This window comes from Vigna unguiculata, chromosome 5, assembly GCF_004118075.2.
Source record: "Vigna unguiculata cultivar IT97K-499-35 chromosome 5, ASM411807v1, whole genome shotgun sequence".
NCBI classification, from domain to species: domain Eukaryota; kingdom Viridiplantae; phylum Streptophyta; class Magnoliopsida; order Fabales; family Fabaceae; genus Vigna; species Vigna unguiculata.
The window spans coordinates 40,122,517-40,145,975 of NC_040283.1; the positions used below are offsets into that span (position 1 = coordinate 40,122,517).

The window sequence follows — 23,459 nt, forward strand, 5'->3', positions numbered from 1 at the left end:
ATACCCACTTTTAAAAAAGTGTCAATTGCATCCCAACTTCTGGAAAAGTGTTTCAATTAAATCCCTTTCGGACGGAGATGACTAACGCCGTTAACGGCGTGACACGTGTCAGTCTGTGATTTTTTTGATTTAAAAAAAATTATATTTTTTAATTTTTATTTTTTTTTTGAAAAAAAAATTAAAAATGCCACGTGTGAGGTCCTTGGTGTGATAGGTGGCCTTGCCAGTGCCACGTGGCAATGCAATGCCACGTGCCAGTGTCACCATCATATGTCATCCTATTGATTTCAATTTAGTTCTCACATATGTCTCAATGATTCAATTTAGTCCATACTTATGTATCTCTGATTCTATTTTGACCCAATTTTTTTAATAATTAAAATCAATTTTTTTATAAAATTAAAACTAATTAAGTATAAATTTTTTATAGAAATTAAGTATTTGATATTTATATTAAAATTTAGTGGTATAAGTCATTTTATTAAGTCATTTTTAATAACAATATTAGTATAACATTCATACAAATAAAAATTTTGGTTTAAAATTAGTAAGAGACAATATTGTTGTATTTTGAAAAAAAAAAACAAAACATGAGTATGTAATAAAATGTAATTAATAAATTAACAAAACATAACATTTATACAAATAATAAATTTGGTCTAAAATTGGAGAGAAACAATATAAATATTAATACTTAATTTTGTAAAAATATTCACACTTAATTAGTTTTAATCTTATAAAAAATGGATTAACAAATATTTTAATTATTAAAAAAAATTGGGACAAGATTGAGTCAGATATAGAGTAAATTGAATAAAAAAGACATGTATGAGGACTAAATTGAAATCAACACAGTGACATCTGATAGTGATACTAACACATGTCATTGCATTGCCACGTGACATTGACAATGCCACGTGTCACACTAGGAACTTGACACTTGGCATTTATATTATTTTCAAAAAAAAATGAAAAAAATGAAAAGAAAATAAAAAAGAAAATAAAAAAACCATATTGACACGTGACACGCTGTTAATGACGTTAGTCATCTCCGTCTGAAAGAGACTTAATTGAAGCACTTTTTCAAAAGTTGTGATGCAATTGACACTTTTTTAAAAAAGGGATACCAAATTAACATACATCTACCAAAGTGGGTACTGTACAAATAATTAAAAAAAATGTAAGAATTTACCTGCACGAAGGAAGTTACAGATTTGGGAGGAGAAGTTCCAACTTCACACTTGCGAACGTGGAAAAGTAGATTTGAGAAATGAGGAGAGGAAGGAAGAAGAGTTATGGATTTTAAGGAGGCAGTTAGGCTAAATTTGGGGATGCGTGCAAATATAGGGCATTAAAATATGAGAGAGAAATAAGTTTTTTATTTTTACTGAGGGATAATTTTGGAAATTTGAAATTTTTTGAATACCGAAGAAGATATTGGAGGTGCAGGGAAAAGACCCCTAATTAAAATGACTTTTACTTGGTGCACTTACCTCTACTTCACTCACATTTTTCATGGAGACATTTGGAGGTGCATGGAGAAGACTCCACTTTTACTTGTTACATATGCTAACCTTATTTATTTTTATATTTATATTTATTTAATTTAGTATTATTTGTGTGCATTCTTCACGATCAATATGAATGGTAGATTATTCTTAATCTAAAAGCCAAGATCTAAAGATGAGAAATCTCCTCATCCACAATTTTTTTCTCTCACATTCATAAATTTTCTCATACTCATATCTTTTGCGTATACTCAACTTCTTCATTGACATTCATCCCACTCATCTATACATTTATCTTTTTATCCACAAACATATCATTCATCCACATTCTTCTTCCCATTTCCATCATTTGTACTCATCTTCGTCTATATTCATTTTCATCGTTCACATTCATCTCCTTCATCTATTATATTTTTTATATTTTTCTCACTCATTTTATTCATCTACATTCTCAAATCATCTCACTCACTATTTTATCTTTTTTTCATTGATATTATATTTTTTTAAATTACTATATTTAACATACACTTAGTCCATGTTATTTGCATCACTTAGTCCATGCTAATAACGTCAACCAACAACAATTAACACTATTGTTTTAGCTTTCACTTTGGCATCAATTTTTCCTCAGCTTTTGGTTAGTTTTCTTGTAAAGAATTGGATGTGAAGTTAATTTTTTAATTCATAAAATTGTAAAAGCTTAGTTAACTAAAAGTGGTAAAACGAAAAAGATATATTTAATTTATAACGATAGTTGATTATAGGTAGAGAGATCCAATAAATATAATTAATTGTAGGTAGAAAGATCCCAAAGAAAAGAAAGATAGATGAACTACAATTACTTAATTTAAAACTATAGATACTTAACGCCAGAAAGGAATTCATAGCTAATATAGATTTTAAGGTATAATTATTGATTTGGTCCCCAATTTTTTGAGTTGGTTCAATTTGGTACTCGAGTTTTTAGAAAGTTCAATTTGGTTTTCGAGTTTTTTGAAGGTTCAATTTGGTATCTTATTTTTTAAAGTGGTTCAATTTAATACCTCCCGTCATATTCCAATCAATGTCTGTCATTTGTATAGTGGTGAGTTGTCAGTGTGCTATAAAAACATATGTGAAGTTCTTAATTGGGTTTGTTTGTTTGTTTGTTGGATGTAGTTAACATCATTTAGTCTCTCTGATGATGTTTCTTTGATAGTGTATTCAGTATGGTATTATGATTACTTGTTAATTTTGTTGCACAATGATAATTGACTACTATACAAATAATGTTAACTAAAATATAATGAGAGGTATTAAACTGATCTCCTTTAAATAATATGCGTACCAAATTGAACCTTCACAAAACTCGGAATCAAATTAAACAAACTTAAAAAAATTGGGGACCAAATCAATAATTATACCAAATTATAAAGAATATAAGTTATCCTTAATTGACTAAAAACTTCTAGAGACTAGCTTATTATCTAAATCTAAATGATTGAAATTACTTGATTCGTAAAACTTGATAACTAACATGCATGGAAAAATTAAATTAAGAAGCTTGGTTGTTGTGACTTCAAGTTTCTTAAATTCAATTATCGCACGAGGTGTTAAAATTATTATATCCGCCTTAAAGTTTAAAAGCAATATGCATACAAAAACGATGTATTCTCATTAATTCCTGCAGAAATTGCAAGGCTTTGGGGAATGCTAGTCTGCACATCTCTATGAGGAAGAAGGCTCAAATTTTCTGATGAAGAAAACTTTGAAGCAATTTTGGACATTACTGCATCAACATCACTCTTCCAACTTGGGAATCACATGTAAAGGGGTGTTGCTGAAATCCCGGATATAGATATAGGATATAAGTGTGGGTTGAGTTTCATACTAAGTAAATATAAAAAAATTAAATAGCATATCATAAAAAATAAATATAAGTCATTATTTTAAGCTTTAAATTGAAATTAGGATTAAGTCTTTTTCTAACATTGATGTTTCTTGCAGAGCTTGTTTAACTTTTAAATTTGTTTGTCAATCAAGATTTATGTGAAGAAAGATATCCCACATAGGTGGAACATCCTTGGAACCACGGCTGGGTGGGAATAAAAGAAACCACATGCCCCCTCGTTAAAACATTCCAACATCATCCCATCTATCATTTTCTGTCTCTCCTTTCTTAATTTCTCAGAATTTTGAGAAATTCTTGTAGTGAAAGAGAGGTGTTGCAATTAGTATAAAATTTTTATTTTTGTTTATTGTTGATATTATTTTTCTTATCTCTATTTTTGTTGCGTGTAGTTATGACATATGTCAGATACCCAACGATTTATTGTCTCCTCAAGCAAATTGAAAAATAATTTTTTATTATTAAATTTTTAACAACTTTCTCTTACTTAAAATTTTTCATTTTTTTATTTTTTTATTTTTAATATTTCAAAACCATTTAAAAAATAACATTTCATATTATAAAAAAAAATTTCAAAATTTAGTTGTCGATCCAAGCAAATTATATCATCATGAAAGTAAGATCAGATCGGCAGAGAAAAATTCATGTTTTACAATTTTACTATGTCTCCAACTTTCAAAACTAGAAGCATATCTCACATGCAGATATTCCTCAAAGTTTCCTCAAAGCTGTTGGGAAACACAGGCCTAACGTGGTGCTTCTACATATCAGGACATACATTCACAAATTAACGTATTCAATACAAGTATTATCACTCAACCAACACTTGAAAGTATTATCAGTCAACCAACACTTGATTTTTTTTTTTTTTTACAAACTGTGATGAAAACTCCAAAAACAATTCTTTATTTTTATAATATTTTTTTGTTACTATCTTTTTCGCATTAATCGACGAGAAACTTTGATAAATATCCACTTAAAAAACCAACCTAAGCTATAAGAAAAAAACCACAAAGCAATAAGAAAGAATCACAGAAGTGACTTTTTTTCTGTTTTGGTAACAGGAATAAGATGCTTACTTATACAAGATAATTATATAAATAGTTACCGATTAAAAACGAAAAGAAATCAACAAAGGAAGGCGTGCGTCGACAGAGATAGGAAGCGAGAATTGGAGAAGGGTACGAAGCTGATATCGAACCCCTCATATGTCATAAAAGAATTGTTGAAACAACTTCATATGATGTTGTGGTAGGGCGATTGCCAAATACAAAGTGCCATCATTTGCTGAGCTTGGAGTTATGATTGTTAGACCCTCGTGTGCAATCCAGCCAGGTCTCATGAAGATTGGTCTCCCCCAACCAAAGTCAGCATCATAGATTGGAAACTTAGCCCAGCTATTGATACCAACATTTGGAGTCCCAAAAGTATGAGGTCCACGAACAAGAGCACTTAGATCAGGCTGTAGCTGTAGATAGTCAAGAGCCGACCTCAGATATTGGTTGTCCATTCTCATAATTGCATTATGGATTTTGTTTGCAGCATAGCATGTAGGTTTCGACAACAGATCTCCTACCAGTGCTGTGGGAATGGTGGAGAAGATGACATTGCCAAGGTAACCAGGAGGAAGAGCAGGTTCCAGCCTTGACCTTCCATCAATTGGAATATACAGTCTCGTTTCTTCCTCATCAGAAAGCCCTCTTGCTTTGCACACACATTTCCATATATGTGCTGCCAACATCTCATAACTGCTATACTTCATTGTGTTGCCATCTTCTTTGTATTTTCCCTTCAGTATGTTGACTTGCTCACCACTCACTTTTAGAATAGAAGCAACCACATCTGTGTTGGTGGTGGTGGTGGTGTTAATGCGGGGTCGTGAGAGCTGGTATTCGTGGTGAGGAAAAGCAGGTTGAGGTGGCTCCCTGGCACGAAGTAAGGTCCTGTCAATAAATGGAGGAACAGAAATGTCAATGCCACGAGCCACATCGGACCATGCATTGATGAAGTGAAGACTCGATGCTCCATCTGCTACATGGTGCTGTATACCGACTCCTAACGACACCCCTCCACATTTGAAATATGTTACCTGAATCCATGCAGTGCAGTGCGGTAAATATGAGTTTTATGTTATCCTTGAATAAGAGAAAGAAAAGGCACGCACCTGTAATACCACTATCGGATATGTTTCGATGCCGGCACAATAATCCACCGCGAGAATAAGGTTGCGATGGTGAAAGGTGTGAATGAAGTTGTCCATGGCAACGGTGGCATGAGCCTCGACGAAAAGTACACCCTGACCGTCACAATAAATCTCCACACGGTGGTCTTCACCGTGACGGAGACGGGCGGCCATTGGGTAAAAAAGGACGAGGGTCTTACTCAGAGCTTGTTTCAGAATGTTGGCGTTGAAGAAATTGGAAGCCCCGTTTGGTTTGTAGAAATAGACGGTGGGAGTGTGGTAATTCCTCACCAGTAAATCTATGTCTGAGTTCCACAACACCTTCCGCGGTGTCGCCTCCGCGGGTTGCACCATTATGGACTCCTTCACGCTAATCGTCATCAATTTCTGCTTACAATGCATGCTACCATTATCATGAAAAACCAGTATATTATATATATCCCTGTCTAAAATTACCATAATTCAATCAATGCTCTCACCAACTTCAACTTTCAACCACTTATTTATGATCTCTTTAATGCCAGAAGGTTTTGTAATTTGTTTTGGAAAATGATATATAGAGGTAGTGTTTCTCTTTATCTTTCTATTTAAACCACACTGTTTTACATTTTTCTTTGTTTCTCTCTGTTGGTATTAAATACAGTTTACCAAACTTTTCAGAGAAAATAACATCAAGACAAGCAAAGCCACGAGGTTAGGTTCAGTTGGCAAAATGAGCTTCTTTGTGGACAAATACACTTTTCCAAAGTATGAGGAATTTTTATTTCACTTACATGGAAAAAGTAAATGGAGGGTACATTGGATCAGACAAATAGCATGGATTCTAAATGCCATAAAGTGCTAATTAATGACTCCATCAACCTCATCTTAACAGGGTTATTAGTTATGCCATCCATTAAACAAAATTAATAAAAATTAGACTTAAAATTAAATGATCTTTTAATTAATTAAAGAAAATTACCATCTTTAAAGATCTTGTCTTGAGCAAGGGCTGCGATTCTTTGCTTGAGAGTACTATTGTCCACATTTACAATAAAGTGCAAATTGTGTGAAATGACTATTTATTTACATTTTGGGTTTCTAAAATTAATCATGAAAATAATAAAAATGATTACAAAATATAGAAAGTACGAGCCAAACAAAAAAACCATGGAAAGACTTGACTTTCCCATATACACCTTCATTGAATTGATGCATCCATGGGCAGTTTCCAACATGCATTGAAAAACATGAAGCAAAATAGAAAACAATAGAGTCCACATTTTTTATTGTTTTTTTTATTATTTACTGGTAAAAATTAAAAATATACTATATTAATATTTTAAATATTTTTTTAATATATTTTAAAATATCAAAATTAATAATAATGAGTATATAACGAAAACATAATAGAGAAACCAATAAATCTAATTGAAAATCCAAATTTAAAAATAATGACAATAAAACAATAAAGAAGTGAAAGAATGTAAAGATATATCATACTTTTATTTATTTGAAAAAATTATACTTTAACTCTAATATTTTATTCTTTTTATTTATTGACATAGCTTAATATAAATTATTAATTTAAAATAAAATAAAATATTAATCAATGACATATATTAAAATAAGTAAAAAAATAAAAATAAAAATAAAATCAGACAAACATTCAGATTAAATCAGACAAACATTCAGACATGTTTGTTGGACCCTTTCTTTTGATGCTACTGCCCCTGCCCCAGTGGAGGTGACTCTGCTGCATTTTCCATTTTCTTCAGCCTCTGTTACTCATAAACTTGCCTCAGTCTCTCTACCTCCCTCTTCAGTGCCTCTTGATGAGCTGCATTTGTATCATTACTTTCAATCATAAACTATTTTAACTACTTCCACACCTCACACATGATCTCACACAGACTTAAATACGAGTGTACAGAAAAAGCTTTCGCTGAAATCAATATAACTCTGCACTTTCATAAATGGTCTTTTCCTCGCAACTATGCTGGTAAAATAAGGAGAATCTGGAATACACTGATTAAGGAATAATCAATACAAATTAATTTTATATTTTTACACAAAAAATAAAATAATTAAATTCATTAATTAAAAAAATGTAAATATATATAACAAATTTTATAAAAACAAAAATATTCTTTAAAATTTTTAAATAATAAATTTCTTATACAAATAAGCACTTTAATTATTTATTTTTACTTTTTACATACTTAAACACTATTTTTCATTGATTTTTTTAATTTAAATTTTTTATGTTTAATTATATTTTAATTTTTAACAACTTATTTTATTATTTAATTATTTTTAACTTTTATTGGTAAATATTAAATAAAATATTAAACACAGTTATGGAAATTCATAAATATTTTTATACTTTAAATAAAATAAAATTACATCTATAAAGTATAAAATAATTACTACTCTCTCCTCCGTTACATTCTGAAAACAAATGTTTTTTTTTTGTTCCATCTGATTTTAAAACATAACAAATCAACCAACACAAAGTGAAACAATGAGTTGATATTGATTTCCATCTTTTAAGTATGAAAAATGATAGTTTAACTCTCGATTGTTGACTCCAAATTTAATTACCTGATCGTTGAATTTTTTTGCAAAAGCCACTGTAAATAGGAGAAAAGGGTGTCGGAAGTAAATAGAGAGCCTCGTGAATTGGATTTTGATTTGTTTGGTAATAGGTGAGTTTGATGTAGTTTTATATTAAATATGAATTTAAGATATAACATTAAACGTGAATAAAGTCCAATATACTATTTAACCTAATATATACTATCCTATTCAACTTAAATAGAATTATATAGTATAAATAATGAAAATTATTTTTATTTTGATTAAAGTTATTACATAAGATAAAATATATAAATTGATCGTTTAGTTTTAAAATAATATTGTTAAATCAATTATTATATTTAAGTTATTGTTTTTTTAAAGTTATATGTATAAATATGCATCTTTCTCGAATCAAATTGATAACAAAATATATTTTCAGAAACCAGAACTGTAGTTTGCTAGTGATGATAAGATACAGAGGTAGTGGTTAGATACCATACACCATATTTACTATTTTTTCTTTTTATCTTTCTCTTTATTTCTCTCTCTTAGTATTAATTACAGTTTAGTGATTATCAAACTTTTTAGACGAAAGAGATAACATCGATATAACATGATAATGGTATTTTGGTTATTTTTTTTATTTATTTTTAATTCAATACTTTAATCACTTTTTAATTATTTATTTTAATTTATTTTAATAAGATGATTAAAAGTAGTTCAAAATATCATTATTTATATTATATACAATTTTAAATCTAACAAACTGTAATTTTTTATTAAAATAATATATCTTTAAAATTTGAATTTAATTTATTTTTTCACTAGCAATGAAGAAGTATCAATCAAACAGATTTTTCAACAAAAAATAAATAAAAAATCAAATTTTGAAACCTGAAATAAAATGAAATGTAAACTCTCTAAAAAATTATTTTCATTTCTTTTCGCTCTCTTCCTCTCATCCTTCCTTTCGCGCATCACTTTCACACAACATTCTTTTTGCTCGTCATAATCTATTCTTCACTCCAAAGTTTCTTCTCCATCAATGTTTTTTTTTCTGGGAGGTTTTTCTTTTGAAACTTTTTTTTCTTCTACAAGATATATGTATTTTTCTATGATTTTTTTCTGATGAAAGTTTTTATTTTTACTCAACAAAAACATTCATTTCTTTTTTGCATTTATCTGGGTAAAGTTCGAACATATTCATTTTTTTTTTTAATTTTGGTTTTATTTAGATGAATGAAATGGTAGATAGATTAAATATTTAAGAACTCTTGAAGAATAAGAGACAAGTCTCTCAAGTACAAAACTTCAAATAAGATTTCATTTTTTCTATTCAACCATCACAATTGTGTGAATTTTTTCATTTTTTTTTTGTTTTCTTATTAAAGTTTTGTTTTTTACTCAATTCTCGGTTGTTTTTCATGTTTATTAAAAAAATCTAAGACAAAATTGAATCAGCTACACATAAGTATGGACTAAATTGAATCAAAAAGACATATATGGGGACTAAATTAAAATCAACACAATAACATTTGATAGTGACACTAACATGTGGCATTGCATTGTCACCTGACACTCACAATGTCACGAGTTACACTAGGGACATGACAAGTGACATTTTTATTTTTATTTTTGTAAAAAACATTAAAAATTAAAAAAATTGTTTTTTAAAAATAAAAAATAAAAATAAAAAAAATCACATACTGGCACATGGCACATCGTTATCGTTAACAGAGTTAATAATTTATGTCTGAAAAGAACCTAATTGAAGTACTTCTTCAAAAGTTGGATACAATTAGGGATGTCAACGGGGCGGGTAGGGTACGGGTAGTAGCTCCCCCGTACCCTACCCGTTGGATAAATATCTGCCCCATACCTGTACCCATATCCGTCGGGTATCCGTTATGCGGGTACCCGTCTATTTTTTTCATATTCGCGGGTATCCACGGGTACCCGCGGGTATTTACAAAATTATTTAAAAAGTAAATATTTAATCATAAATTTAAATAAAATAAAATAAAATAAAATACATCACTGTCATAAATTTTAAATAAAGTTTAAACAAACTCAAGTCTATACAATTCCAAATAATTATAAAAATAAATATAAAATGACGTTCAACACAATGAAAATTCTTTAATTAGTGTTTTGATCAACAAACCCACTTTCTACGATTGATTCAGATTCCTGAAAAATAATCAAATAATAAACTTCAACTGCTACGTGCCAAGTATTCTTATTTTGATTATCGTTTGACAACAAACATACCATAAACGCCACTGTCTATATAGAGTTTGATGTATATGCTCAATTTCAAATAAGGGAAAGAGAAGAATGTTAAGGGGGTGTACTTGGAAGAATACAACGTACCAATACTTAAAGCTAGAAAAATGAAGACAAAAGACAAGACAAGATGTGCAGCTTAGAAAAAATTAGGCCATAAAAGTTGTTTACTAATATATATATATATATATATATATATATATAAGGGTATTTTTGTGAATTAAAATTTAGCGGGTACGGGTATCCACGGGTACGGATACTATGATACCCGTACCCGCCCCGTTAACATGCGGGTATCAAAAATACCCGTATCCGCGAGTAGCAGTTATCCATTTTTAATATTCGTTTCCTACCCATTGCGGGTTTTATCCAGATACCCGCGGGTACGGATATTTTTGACATCCCTAGATGCAATTGACGTTTTTTTAAAAGCGGACAGATTGATATACCTCTACCAAAGTAGGTATTATCCGAATAATTAGACTTAAAATTTAAAAGAGGAAACGATATCAACAGAGGCTCAGTACGTTTTATACAAGAGAGAAGCCGAACTCCATGAATAGATGTTAATTTTGCTTTGGCAGTCTACATATTTACCATTAGAACAGTAACTGTAATTAAGAATTAGCAGAGTAGTCCAAATTGAAGGTTTCCAAATGAATGTGGCATTTATAGAGTTCGTAGAAATTGGGCTTGTGTTCTTATATTACATTAATTTGGTACGAATATAGGACCCTGTCTAAAGTACGAAGAAGATATTTTTACATAGTAGCTACTATTTGAGTTTGGATAAATGGATTTGAATAACATGCAAGTGAGGCTAAATCTTTAATGTAGTAGATGGCCAAAATACTGCAAAATTACAAACACTACTGAGTGTACACGGAGCAACAATTAATATTGAGTTACAACCTTAATTAATTTACTTAGGGTTAAATATGTTTTTGGTCCCTTAACTTTCAGTCAATTTTGGAATTAGTTCATTTTTAAACTTTGAACCAATTTAGTCCTTCATCTTTTGAAATACGTGGATTTAGTCATTTTAATCAAATTTTGTTAAGTTTATTTGACATTTCAAGCACGTTTCACAATAGTATTTGACTTAACATTAAAACAAAAATGTGTCAAACAGTATAAACAACTCAAATACAATCCTAAAATGCGTACGAAACATCAAATAAACCTAACAAAATTTGATTAAAAGGACTAAATCCACATATTCCGAGAGATGAAGGACTAAATTGGTCTAAAGTTTCAAAATGGACTAATTCCAAAATTCACTGAAAGTTAAGGGACCAAAAACATATTTAACCCATTTACTTATAAGGTTTTTTAACTTTTGGGTTTGTTCACTTGAATAGATAGATTTAAGTAGATTTGAGAGTGAAATGTGTATTTTTTTAAGGCTGTGTTCTCATGGATAGATATGTTAGAAATATTTTAATATAATTTAAAAAATAAATAATTAAAATAAAAATTCTACTGTTACTCATGTTTTTATAGACCTTTAATTTATGGGTTAATGTTTTTTATGGCTAACGGTTATATTCTTATTACTATTTACTTCTTTGTCTCCTCTTACTACCTATAAATACCACTGAGGTGCCTGGGGAAAGACACAACCGTACACAACAAAACAACAGAGATAACAAACACTAGAGTTCTCTAAAAATTGTTCTTCTAGATTTTTCTTTTTAAATGTTTTTAAATGTGGTTGATAATGTTAGGTTTTTTAAGAAGGGGTATCACTGGGGAGAACAAACACCAATGAGACCTGAGCCTAACAGGCAATGGGTTTATGGGTCTTTATTCTTATATAGTGCTCTACTTTCTCATTTTTGGTCAATGTGAGACTTAGACTCACACTTGGATTCTTAACAATCTCCCCCTTAAGGGTGAGTCCCTTCAACCACATTGGTACACTCCCCCTCCAGCAGAGGCTGCCCAACCACGAGTACTCTTTTTCTGCTCTTTTCTGTACCGCCATTTTTCTTAACGGGACACGCTTACCTGGAACTCTTACTTGGGACCCTTGCCAGGAAGACTTTCCCAACCACGAGTACTCCTTTTCTGCTCTTTTCTGTACCGCCATTTTTCTTAACGGGACACGCTTACCTGGAACTCTTACCTGGGACCCTTGCCAGGAAGACTTTCGATACTAGGATCATACTGCACATGTCTGAGCCGGTTTTAACCATCGGCTCTGATACCACTTGTTAGGTTTATAGAGGGGGTATCACTAGGGAGATACAACACCAATGAGACCTGAGCCCAACCACATAAGATATTGACACCACTCTCAACCCAAAACCTTAAGGCGATGGGTTTATGGGTCTATATTCTTATATAGTGTTCTACTTTCTCATTTCTGGTCAATGTGGGACTTAGACTCACACTTGTATTCTTAACAATCTCCCCCTTAAGGGTGAGTCCCTTCAACCACATTGGTACACTCCCCCTCCAGCGGAAGCATTCCCAACCACGAGTACTTCTTTTCTGCCCTTTTCTGTACCGCCGTTCTTTCTTAACGGGACACGCTTTACCTGGCCCACACTGTCAGGAAGACTTTCGATACTAGGACCATACTGCACTCGTCTGAGCCGGTTTTAACCATCGGCTCTGATACCACTTGTTAGGTTCATAAGGAGGGGAGTTTCACTGGGGAGATACAACACCAATGAGACCTGAGCTCAACCACATAAGATACTGACACCACTCTCAACCCAAAACCGACTCGTAGTGAAAGGGTTCCAACAGAGACAAGGAATTGACTTCACAAAAATTTTCTCTCTTGTTGTCAAGATGACTACCATCAGAGTTATCTTGAGTATAATAGCTGCAGAAAATATTCATCTGGAGCAGTTAAATGTGACAACTGCATTCCTACATGGAGATCTTGATGAAGAAATCTTTATGGCACAACCAAAAGGTTTTGAAGTACAAGACAAAGAGAATCTTGTATGCAAGCTTCATAAAAGTTTGTATGGGTTGAAACAAGCACCGCGACAATGGTATAAGAAGTTTAATGAGTTTATGAGAAACTCAGGATTTCACAGATGTGAAGAAGATCATTGTTGTTACGTGAAGAAATATGTTAATAGTTATATCATTCTTGCCTTGTATGTTGATGACATGTTGATTGCTGGTGCTAATATGGTAGAAATTGATAGGTTGAAGAAACAATTGTCAGAAAATTTTGAAATGAAGGATCTTGGTCTAGCCAAGCAAATTCTTGGTATGAGAATTTTCAGGGATAGATCTAAAGGTATTCTAAATTTATCTCAGGAAAAATATATAGAAAAATTGCTTAGCAGGTTCAATGTTGGAAATGCTAAAATCAAGAATACACCTTTGGGAACTCATTTAAAGTTCTTAAAAAGGCAATCTTCTCAGACAGAGGAAGAAGAAAATCACATGTCTAAAGTGCCATATGCATCTGCAGTAGGGAGCTTGATGTATGCTATGGTTTGCACCAGACCTGATATAGCACATGCAGTGAGAGTTGTGAGCAGGTTTCTATCCAATCCCGGAAAGGAGCATTGGGAAGGCGTGAAGTGGATATTGAGATATCTGAAGGACACTTCAAAGATGCATTTGTCCTTTAAAAGAAGTAATCTCACTTTACAGGGATTTTCTGATGCAGATTTGGGAGGTGATTTGGATGGTAGAAAGAGCACAACAGGTTATATTTTTACGTTGGATGGCACAACTATCAGTTGGAAGTCCAAACTTCAAGGAAGAGTCCCCCTTTCAACCACTGAAGCTGAATATATAGCTATCTCAGAAGTAGCAAAAGAGATGATATGGTTGAAGAATCTTCTAAAAGAATTAGGAAAAGGGCAAGATGAACCTTCATTGTTCAGTGACAGTCAAAGTGCCATTTGTCTTGCTAAAAATCCAATTCTTCACTCCAGATGCAAACACATTGAATTGAAGTATCATTTTATCATAAACTTGATAAATGATGGAGATTTGATTTTGTTGAAGATTCCAGGTGCAGAGAATCCAGCTGATATGTTGACCAAGACTGTCACAACAACTAAGTTGAGGCTTTGCATTGCCTCAACTGGCCTTCGAGAAAATTGATGATGAAGGCACTACACTAGGTGGTAATGTAAATCAAACCCCAAGTGGGAAAATTGTTAGTATTATGGTGCTTGATTTAGTCCCACATCGCTTAGAATAGTGAGATGTGGTTCTCTATTTTACTATATAAGAGACTCTATGTAAAGCTTTAAGATACACTAGAAATACAAATACTTCCTAGTATAGTCGTGGACGTAGGCATACACATTGTACGCCGAACCACGTTAAATTCTGTGTCTATTTTTCTCTCCTTTATTCTTTCCTTTATTGCCTTGTTCATAACAGATAAATGATATATTTGTGATAACTTGTTTGAGTTAAGTGTTTTTATCTTGTAATAAAATATTGATAAGTTTTCTTTGATTATTACAAAATGTTAAGTTGTGATTTATGACATGTTATTGTTACAACTGTTGAGATGTTGATAAATTTTGGTTAGAGGCCATTCAAATTATAAAATTTTGATGCGCAAAATTAATTAATTAAAGAAGTGATGATACATGTCTTTATAAATGAGTTTTTGTGTGAAACTCATGGTATTACTCATTAAGTAACATCTTCATATAGTGTATGGTGTTAATATAATGGTACAACGAAAGAAAGAAAAAAATGCTTTGATATAATAAATGTTATGCTTCATGTTCTAGCTTGTCTTTGCCTATAAAATTATATAGGGTGAAATTTTATATCCTGCTTACCATATTTTGAACACAAAAGATTGTGATAAAACTTTTTATGAGTTATGAAAGAAAAAAGAACCACATTAAAAATATTTCAAAGTGTGGAGGTGTCTTGTAAAGGAATATACCTTTTAATGAGAAAAAAATCTTTGGTTATTTATTCTGATAAATTTCTTGAGATTATTGAATGATATATATTAATGTAAATTGGATATTGATTCTGGTGGCACTATATCAACTATTGGTTATGGTTATGTTTTAACCTTGGATGAAGGTGTCCTATCATGGAAATATGTTAAAAAATTATTGTTATGTCATGATCTACTGTGCAAGCGTAAATTATTCTTTTTTCCAATGCATCCTGACAATCAAATTATTATATTTAAAGTTTTTAGTAAAAATGTCAATGAAATTGAAAAATTGACATATGAGAATGAAAGACAAATATATTAGAAACTTAATTACTCATGATATTATCTCTCTTGACTTTGTCAGGTTAGAAAGAAATGTTGCAGATCTGCTTATCAAAGGGTTGATGCATCAACAACAAGTATTTGAGTCGTCGAGGGGAATGAGACTATAGCCCATAAATTAGTTGCAACAATGGACACCTATCTCCATATGAATGGCGATCCCATGGAATGGAGTTCAATGGGTAACAACGAAATTGTTGTTGACTAAAGTACACCAAAAAAATTGATTAAATTTTATATCTCATTCCTATGACGAGGTGTACTATAAATTGTTGCAATAATAAGGTTGAGGTATGTGCATTATTATGCGTATTTTATAAAATACCTCTTAATAAACCTAATGGTTAAGGTATGTGCATTATTATGCTTATGTTATAAAATACCTCTTAATAAACCCAATGACAATTATTGTAGGGGTGTGAGTCACAAACCACCCTTTGAAGGTTTACCTAGTGAGTGTGATGGTGGGTCCACCATTGTGAGACATGGGCAAGTCTCTAAGTGACACTCATGAAACAAGATACATGCACAAGGTCATAACATGCACCCACTGATTAGAACCTATAATGAACACCCATATTGTATGTGTTATTTACTAAAACCTAGTCACAGGGGATGTAGTTCAAGACAATCAAGTCTCTGCATTTTCTCGGGTGGAAGTTTATAAGCACTAGGTGTAAGGGTCAGACCCGGAAGGTTCCTTACACTGAACTACAATATTTTGTTTAAAAAGATAATATATATTTTTTTTGTTTTATTTTATTTTTAAATTATGTGGGGGATTGTTAGAAATATTTTAATATAATTTAAAAAATAAATAATAAAAATAAAAATTCTACTGTTACTCATGTTTTTATAGACCTTTAATTTATGGGTTAATGTTTTTTATGGCTAACGGTTATATTCTTATTACTATTTACTTCTTTGTCTTCTTTTGCTACCTATAAATACCAATGAGGTGCCTAGGGAAAGACACAACAGTACACAACAAAACAACAACAGAGACAACAAACACTAGAGTTTTTCTTAAAAGTGTTATTCTTTATTCTCTATATTTTAAGATAGTGGTGTTCAAAAGGTTCGGAGATCCTTCGCTGCACTCGATCGATATGACGGGTTGTTGTATCTTGGGAGAGAAACGCTATGATTTGAAACACATAATTGTGCATGATTGTGTATTTTTGTAGCCCTGTGCAGTACAAGCGTTTTCTCTCTAAAGATAGTGCTATGCGTGCCTCAACCCAGAATATTTTCTACTCCTTACCTTTTATCTTTTATTTATTATTGTTATTATAATTGTTGATCTTTGATTAATATTCATTGTTTTATATATTGTCTTAATATTATTATTGATTTAATAATAATTATTATATTATTTCATATTTTTATTATTAATAGTATTATTTGAGTAATCATTTTCTAACAAGATAGATTTGGGAAAGAGTGTAAAGATAAATTTGTGTAGATTTATGTGGATGAATATGTGTGTTTTTTTGTGTGGATTTAGAAGGTAAAATGAGTGAATTTGTAGATAAATTTTATGAAAGTTAATGATGATTTGAGTGATGTGATAAATAAAATAAAAAATTATAATAGATAAAATTTTAAAATTACTAAAATACCCTTGATATAAAAATATATTAAATCATTTTTAGATTAGTTAAAAATGTTACGTATTAAATACTATTATTTAATAAACTTTAATAAAAATTAATACAAAAATAAATTATATTATATTATTATAAATATTTTTATAATAATAATTATTATTTAAAATTATTAGTTAATATATAATATTATTATTATATATATTATTTTTATTATTTATTGTTGCATGCAATTTTTATTTTTCCTTTAAAAATAATTGAAAAAGTTTTTGAACTTATTTTTCTAAAATTTAAAATTTTTATTAACAAAATGAGAGCAAAACAATCCGCGTTGTAGTGTGCATTGCCATAATAATCTATCTATAAAGCAATGTTTCGTAAGGTTATAAATGTCAAATTGTCATTAATCCTTCCAAATATGTGCCTTTACGGAGAGATGAGATTTAGATGGTCATTCGCAAATCCATCTTTGGACATATGTGCAAATCATCTAAAAGAAACACAATTTTTTTTATCAATCATCTTTACAAATCCACTGATTTTAAGAATCATCATACGAACACCACTGTAAGGCAGTGTTCGTTTTGAGCGATGTTATTGTTATTACTGATTTGTGAATATGGATTACAATACATGCACTTGTTCTCTTCACCTGATATATGCCACGAATGGGAGCACAGATTTGCGGGATATAAAGATTATTTCATCCTCCCTACCAAGCGAAGATTTGAGGGTCATTTTTCCATCTTACTATTATAACTCTTGCACATGATTGGTATTTTGCATTCAAGTGTTCCTTCTTCTGGTTTCAGCTACTGCTTGTAGTTGCTTTGCTGCCAAGATTCCTGACCCAAACTGTGTTGCACCACTGTAATGAAGATGTGTGCACCGGTGTATGTGTGAAGATCACTATGTGTGTGTGTGTGTGAAGATGTGAAATAAGGTGGTGAGTGAATGTGTGTGTGGTGTGTGAGTGCACCGGTTACATAACCAGTGTTATGTGTATATGGTGTGTGTGTGTGTGTGTGTGTGTGTGCACCAGTTACATAATCTTATGCGTGGTAGGGTGAAACCCATTGGCAATGACACTACAGAGCAGTAGAAGCCACCAGAAGTGCAAGCATCCAGTGAATCTGATATCTTTATATTTATCCGGATAATTGGATAATTGAGTCATTTGGTCTTGCATTTATTTGCTATCACATGCCTTGTGTGTGTTCCTTGTGTTGCCTGTTTATAAACTGTTTTAATATTTGCTTACTCAATACCCTATAAAAAGTTATTTTCTCTAGCTCACACTTTCTCTGTGTGTTGTGTTTTCTATTTAACCTTTTCTTCTTGCGATGATCACCAAAATATTTTGTGTGAGCAGATTTGGAAGCCCCTAATGATCACCATGTTAATGGAGATGCTGCTGTCTAGTAAGCACGTAGGAGTATGCTCTTTGAGCATATGTTTTTAAAATGTCATTCTGTAATTCACTGTTTTGTGAGTAATCTTTTGCAAAACTGTTGCTCTTTGTAATTCTGTTTTCGGCATTGTTGTGTGTCTTAGATTTCATTTCCAGTATATTTTTGGATGATTTTAACAGTGAATCCTCATATGTTTTGTTGCGTCTCGTGCTCTATTTATTTATAATTATGTGAAGCTTTATTAGAACTATTCTATTAAATAGGGATGTCACGATAAAAAGCTACTAGATTAGAACTTTATATTTTTGGATTTTTTTAACACATTTTAATGTATAAAAAATTATTTGTAATAAAAAATAAAATATCAATAAACTATTAATCTTTCATATAAAATATTTAACTGAAACACGTTAGAATAAATTATTTATAAGGATAAAAGCTCTAAAGATTCATTAGAATGAAAGTAAAATTCTGAAGTCTATTTATAAAACAGTAATTTTGAAAAATTGATTAGAATAAAATTGAAATTTAAGTTGCTCATTTCTAAAAAGGATACACTCTGAAGATGAATTGAAATCAAATTATGGCGCTTATTTGTAAAAGGAGTAATGTTTAAGAGGTTAAGTATTGTATTTTATATGATTATTTAAAATTTAAGCATAAGTTAGTTTGATGTTATAAAAAAATTAATTATATATTTATTTTAAAAGTAGGGAATTTCTTCTTGCATTTCCATATTTTCTTCCTGCAACTTTATATTTTCTAAAATTTCAATTATACTCCTGCGTACTGTAATTATAGTTTTGGATTGTGTAATCCATAAATATTTTAGATTGTACAATTTAGAATGTCAAATTTACATTTTGGATTGTACATTCCATAATACACACTGATTATCAAATTCAGAGCTTACATTCTAAGTTTTTCATTATAAGTTCTTCCTTACACTTATCCCATCATGGGGTCAATAATGAAACCATCGGTTCCTTAGGAATGATAACGGAATCTTCGATCTCTTAAACCTCTTTATTGGAGATTATTTGCTCATTCCCCTTACACCTCGATTGGAAGACTTATGTTCCTACCACATACTCAATAGTCTCACATCATTTAGAAGTCGAGGAAGTCTAAGGCAGTTTAAATACTTTTTCCTCCTTCCACCTCTCGAGACACTTTTTAAGGACAAAATTGTGACGAACAAGGTCCAAAGTAGACAATACCTCATATGTATGGTGATTGACAGTGATTCTATCATCAAACTTGGAATCAGATAATTTCCATTGATTTTAATGAAGATTTGTGAATGTTTTTAAGGATGGAAGTGGAAGAAGATGAGGTGGAGGTGGAAGAAGAAAAAGATGGGGTGGAGGTGAAGGTGGAGATGGAGGTGGGAGAAGATGTGATGATGTTGGAGGTGGAAGAATAAGATAGGGTGGAGGTGGAAGAAGAAGATGAGATGGAGGTGGAGGTGGAAGAAAAAAATGAGATAGAGGTGGAGAAAAATATGGAAGTAACGTGAGGGAGGAGGAGGGAAGAAGAGGTGGACAAATTTTATTTTTTAAATTCCGTATGGGATGCCGTAAGGAAACAAGGGGTGCAGGAAGAAATTCCCTGCTTATGGTTAAGATGGTCGAGTAATCAATTAAGTCCATGAAGCTGAGCTCCAGCGCAATTATGGGTTAGTTTTGAATCACAACGCTGTTGGGCCATGTAAATATGCAGCAGTAAAAATTGGTCCAACTCAGGTTTTCTTTGAGTGAACAAGGTATGAAATGACTTTTAAAATAAAAAATATTTGTAATATTTGTATTTTATATAAAATACAGTTTTTAATTTATTTTATGATAATAAAAAAATAATAAAATTATTATTATAATAATAATAAAAATAAATTTTTTACTACGTCATTTTTTTATAGAAATACTTATAAATATAAATAAATATTTAATTTTATTATAAATATTTTTATTTATATTATAATTTTTAATTTTAAATAGTTATTTTAGTTTAAAAATATGGTTACTCAAAAGATAAGATTAAATGATAAAATCATCTATACTCTAAAAAGAAGAATCCTAGATAAATTGTTTTCTTTTGGTTTCTAAAATAACTTTTCGATAAGATAATTTTCAGAAAATAATGATTAATAAAAAAATTTCACATGGACTAAAAAGAATGGAATAACATATGTATTAAGTAATTATTTATTATTGAACAAAAGTCACATGGACAACAAATAATGTTGAATAAGAACTATAAGTCCATAATTTAACATTTTTTTCATGAATTTTAGCTAATACAAATTGTGATATAGAAATATCAGTAACTAATTTTAGAGATAAAAAATAATTAGTCACTATAGTAATCAATTTAGGTATCAATTTATAAACTAAAAATTAATGATAATTAAAATAGTTTATAATGCAGGTTGATTTTAGACCCGACTCATTTAGAACCCGTCTCATCCGGGTTGAATCCGTGGTGAACCGGGTTGGCTCACCAACCCGTAGATAAAAGGTCACACAAGTGTTTTTTATTTATTTTTTATTAAGTTGGGCTTTATATTTGGGTCATGTTAGATTGTTTTTTTATCCAACATATAAATAATTTGTATTTTTTTATTTTGGTTTGTATTTGGATTGTATTAAAGTTTATTTAGATTTTAATTAGAATTACAATTTAGTTTTGACTGAAAAAAAATAAAAAATGATATTTTTTTTTAATTAAGTGAATCCATGAGCCAACCCGTTTAACCCGTCAACCCGTGGTGAGCCGGGCGGATTCAAATTTTTTTGGCTCATTAAAAAGTGAGCCGAGTTGAGTTGGCTCACTAAATCATCAACCTATGATGGGTTTAGGCAGGTAGGACTGGGTTACCCATTTTTACAGCTATGATGTTAATCTTATATTATTTTCTATAGATTAATTATGCACATGTTGGGCCTCAACACCCAATATAATTGCTTGTTAAAGTTATTGATCCAGACAGCTAACGTAGCCCATCAACAAGAGTCCAGTTAGGTCTTAAAGGATCCTAACTTATCGAGGTATGCAAGTTAAGGAATTTCTTCCTACACCCCATGTTTTTTTTCCTTCACCCTATAATCTTAGTGAAATAACTTAAGTACTCTTTCTTTAAAATTGTATATCCCATGTTATCTTACAAATTTGTATTACACATTATATAATCCAGAACGTAAACTTGTATTATGGATTATGTTATTCAGAATATAAATTTGCATTAATTATAGATTGTATTATCCATAATGTAAATTTGGATTATGAATTGTACAATGCAGGATGTATTTCTCATTCTCAATTGTTTTTGAAATTTGTACTATCGATTATACAATTCAAAATGTAAATTTGTATTATGAATTATACAATCCAGAATGTATTTTTGCTTTTCAAATTATTTTTCAAATTTTTATTACAAATTGTACAATCCAAAATGCAAATTTACATTATAGATTGTACAACTCTAAATATAAATTTGTGTTACAAATTATATAATCCGAAATGTATTTTTTTATTTCGGATTGTATAATCTAAAATATATTTTGCATTCCGGATTATTTTCCAAATTTGCATTATGGATATAGAATGCAAAATATAAATTTACATTCCAGCTTGGTTTCAAAAATTTGTATTACTCGTTATATAATTTGAAATGTAAATTTGCATTACAGATTTTATAATTTGAAATATTTATGAATTACACTATCCATAACTATAATTTCAGTAAGGATATAATTGAATTTTTAAAAAATATGGGAGTGCAGGAAAAGACCAGGGTTACAAGAAGAAATTGCATTATTGATAAAGATTTTTTTGTGATGGTGGAAATAGGAAAGAAAGAGGATTTTCTTCATGGTACATTTGTGATCGTGTTTTTTAAACTTTACGTTAATTTGTTTTAACTTTTCTTTTGTTCCATGTTAATTATGTATCTCTCCGTTTAGTTTCAGTTAAGTCATTTAGTGAAAATATAAAATTAAATGACCAAACTATTAATCTTACTTTTTCACATTGTGGTTGCGAAATTCGAACCAACAACTCATTTGTATGTATGTTAAAAATGTAGTTTATAAAAAGTAATCTATCCAAATCAGTGTTGTCCTAAAGTAAAGTTTACTGAAACAGTTCATCATGTTTCAATATGTAATTGAATTACTAATAATTATGCTTTTGTTAACTTTACTTTTATCTTGAACGAAAAGACTAAGTTATTAGTTGAAATAACTTTGAATCAATTTAATTATGGCTAAACAATTTCTGAGTAATAGACTATACCAAATTAATTTCTCAGGCAAAGAAAGTTGTGGAAAAACAAGAACACGGATACATGAAAGGAAGAAAGAGAGAGGCATCTTAACTTTATACTTGCTTCTACAGTTGCCAAAACTTTTTCGTGGTCCTTAAAGTATAACTCCCTTTTCCAACTATTGCCAACTTGTATGTATAATTTCCTTTAGGGTAAACCATAACCAATTACAACTCCACTTACTACACTGTCCTTTTCTCTCTCTCTCTCACACACACACCCAAAATATGCATTATTCCATCATCTACTATCATGCCAACTAGGTCCAGTGCGACACATTGATTTTACTATCAGATTCATAGTTTTTATATGTAAATTTGTTTTGAATTGATCAATCTGTGTTATTAGTTTTCAACATGGGAGTTCAGAAAAGCAGAACTGTATAGAACTGTATATACATGTTGAACTTTGCTGTACAATTGTTCATAGTAAATTTTATATGAATGAATAAAGT

The 23,459-nt window shown here is 30.6% G+C and overlaps 1 protein-coding gene across 1 annotated transcript; it reads right to left on the reverse strand.

Moving 5' to 3' along the window:
• Positions 1 to 4,471: 4,471 nt before the first annotated feature.
• Positions 4,472 to 5,962, reverse strand: LOC114185954 (shikimate O-hydroxycinnamoyltransferase-like). Its single transcript, XM_028073944.1, has 2 exons — positions 5,561 to 5,962; positions 4,472 to 5,485 (listed from the first exon to the last, which is right to left on the reverse strand). The coding sequence occupies exons 1-2, from the start codon at positions 5,957 to 5,959 to the stop codon at positions 4,601 to 4,603; spliced, it is 1,284 nt and encodes a 427-aa protein (XP_027929745.1). The 5' UTR covers positions 5,960 to 5,962; the 3' UTR covers positions 4,472 to 4,600.
• Positions 5,963 to 23,459: the final 17,497 nt, after the last annotated feature.

Bases quoted from the DNA above. Each gene is read 5' to 3' on its own strand.
- LOC114185954 (XM_028073944.1), bottom strand. From the start codon at position 5,959: ATGACGATTAGCGTGAAGGAGTCCATAATGGTGCAACCCGCGGAGGCG. The intron at 5,486-5,560 runs GTGCGTGCCTTT...GCATGGATTCAG, and splicing joins ATCCGATAGTGGTATTACAG to GTAACATATTTCAAATGTGG.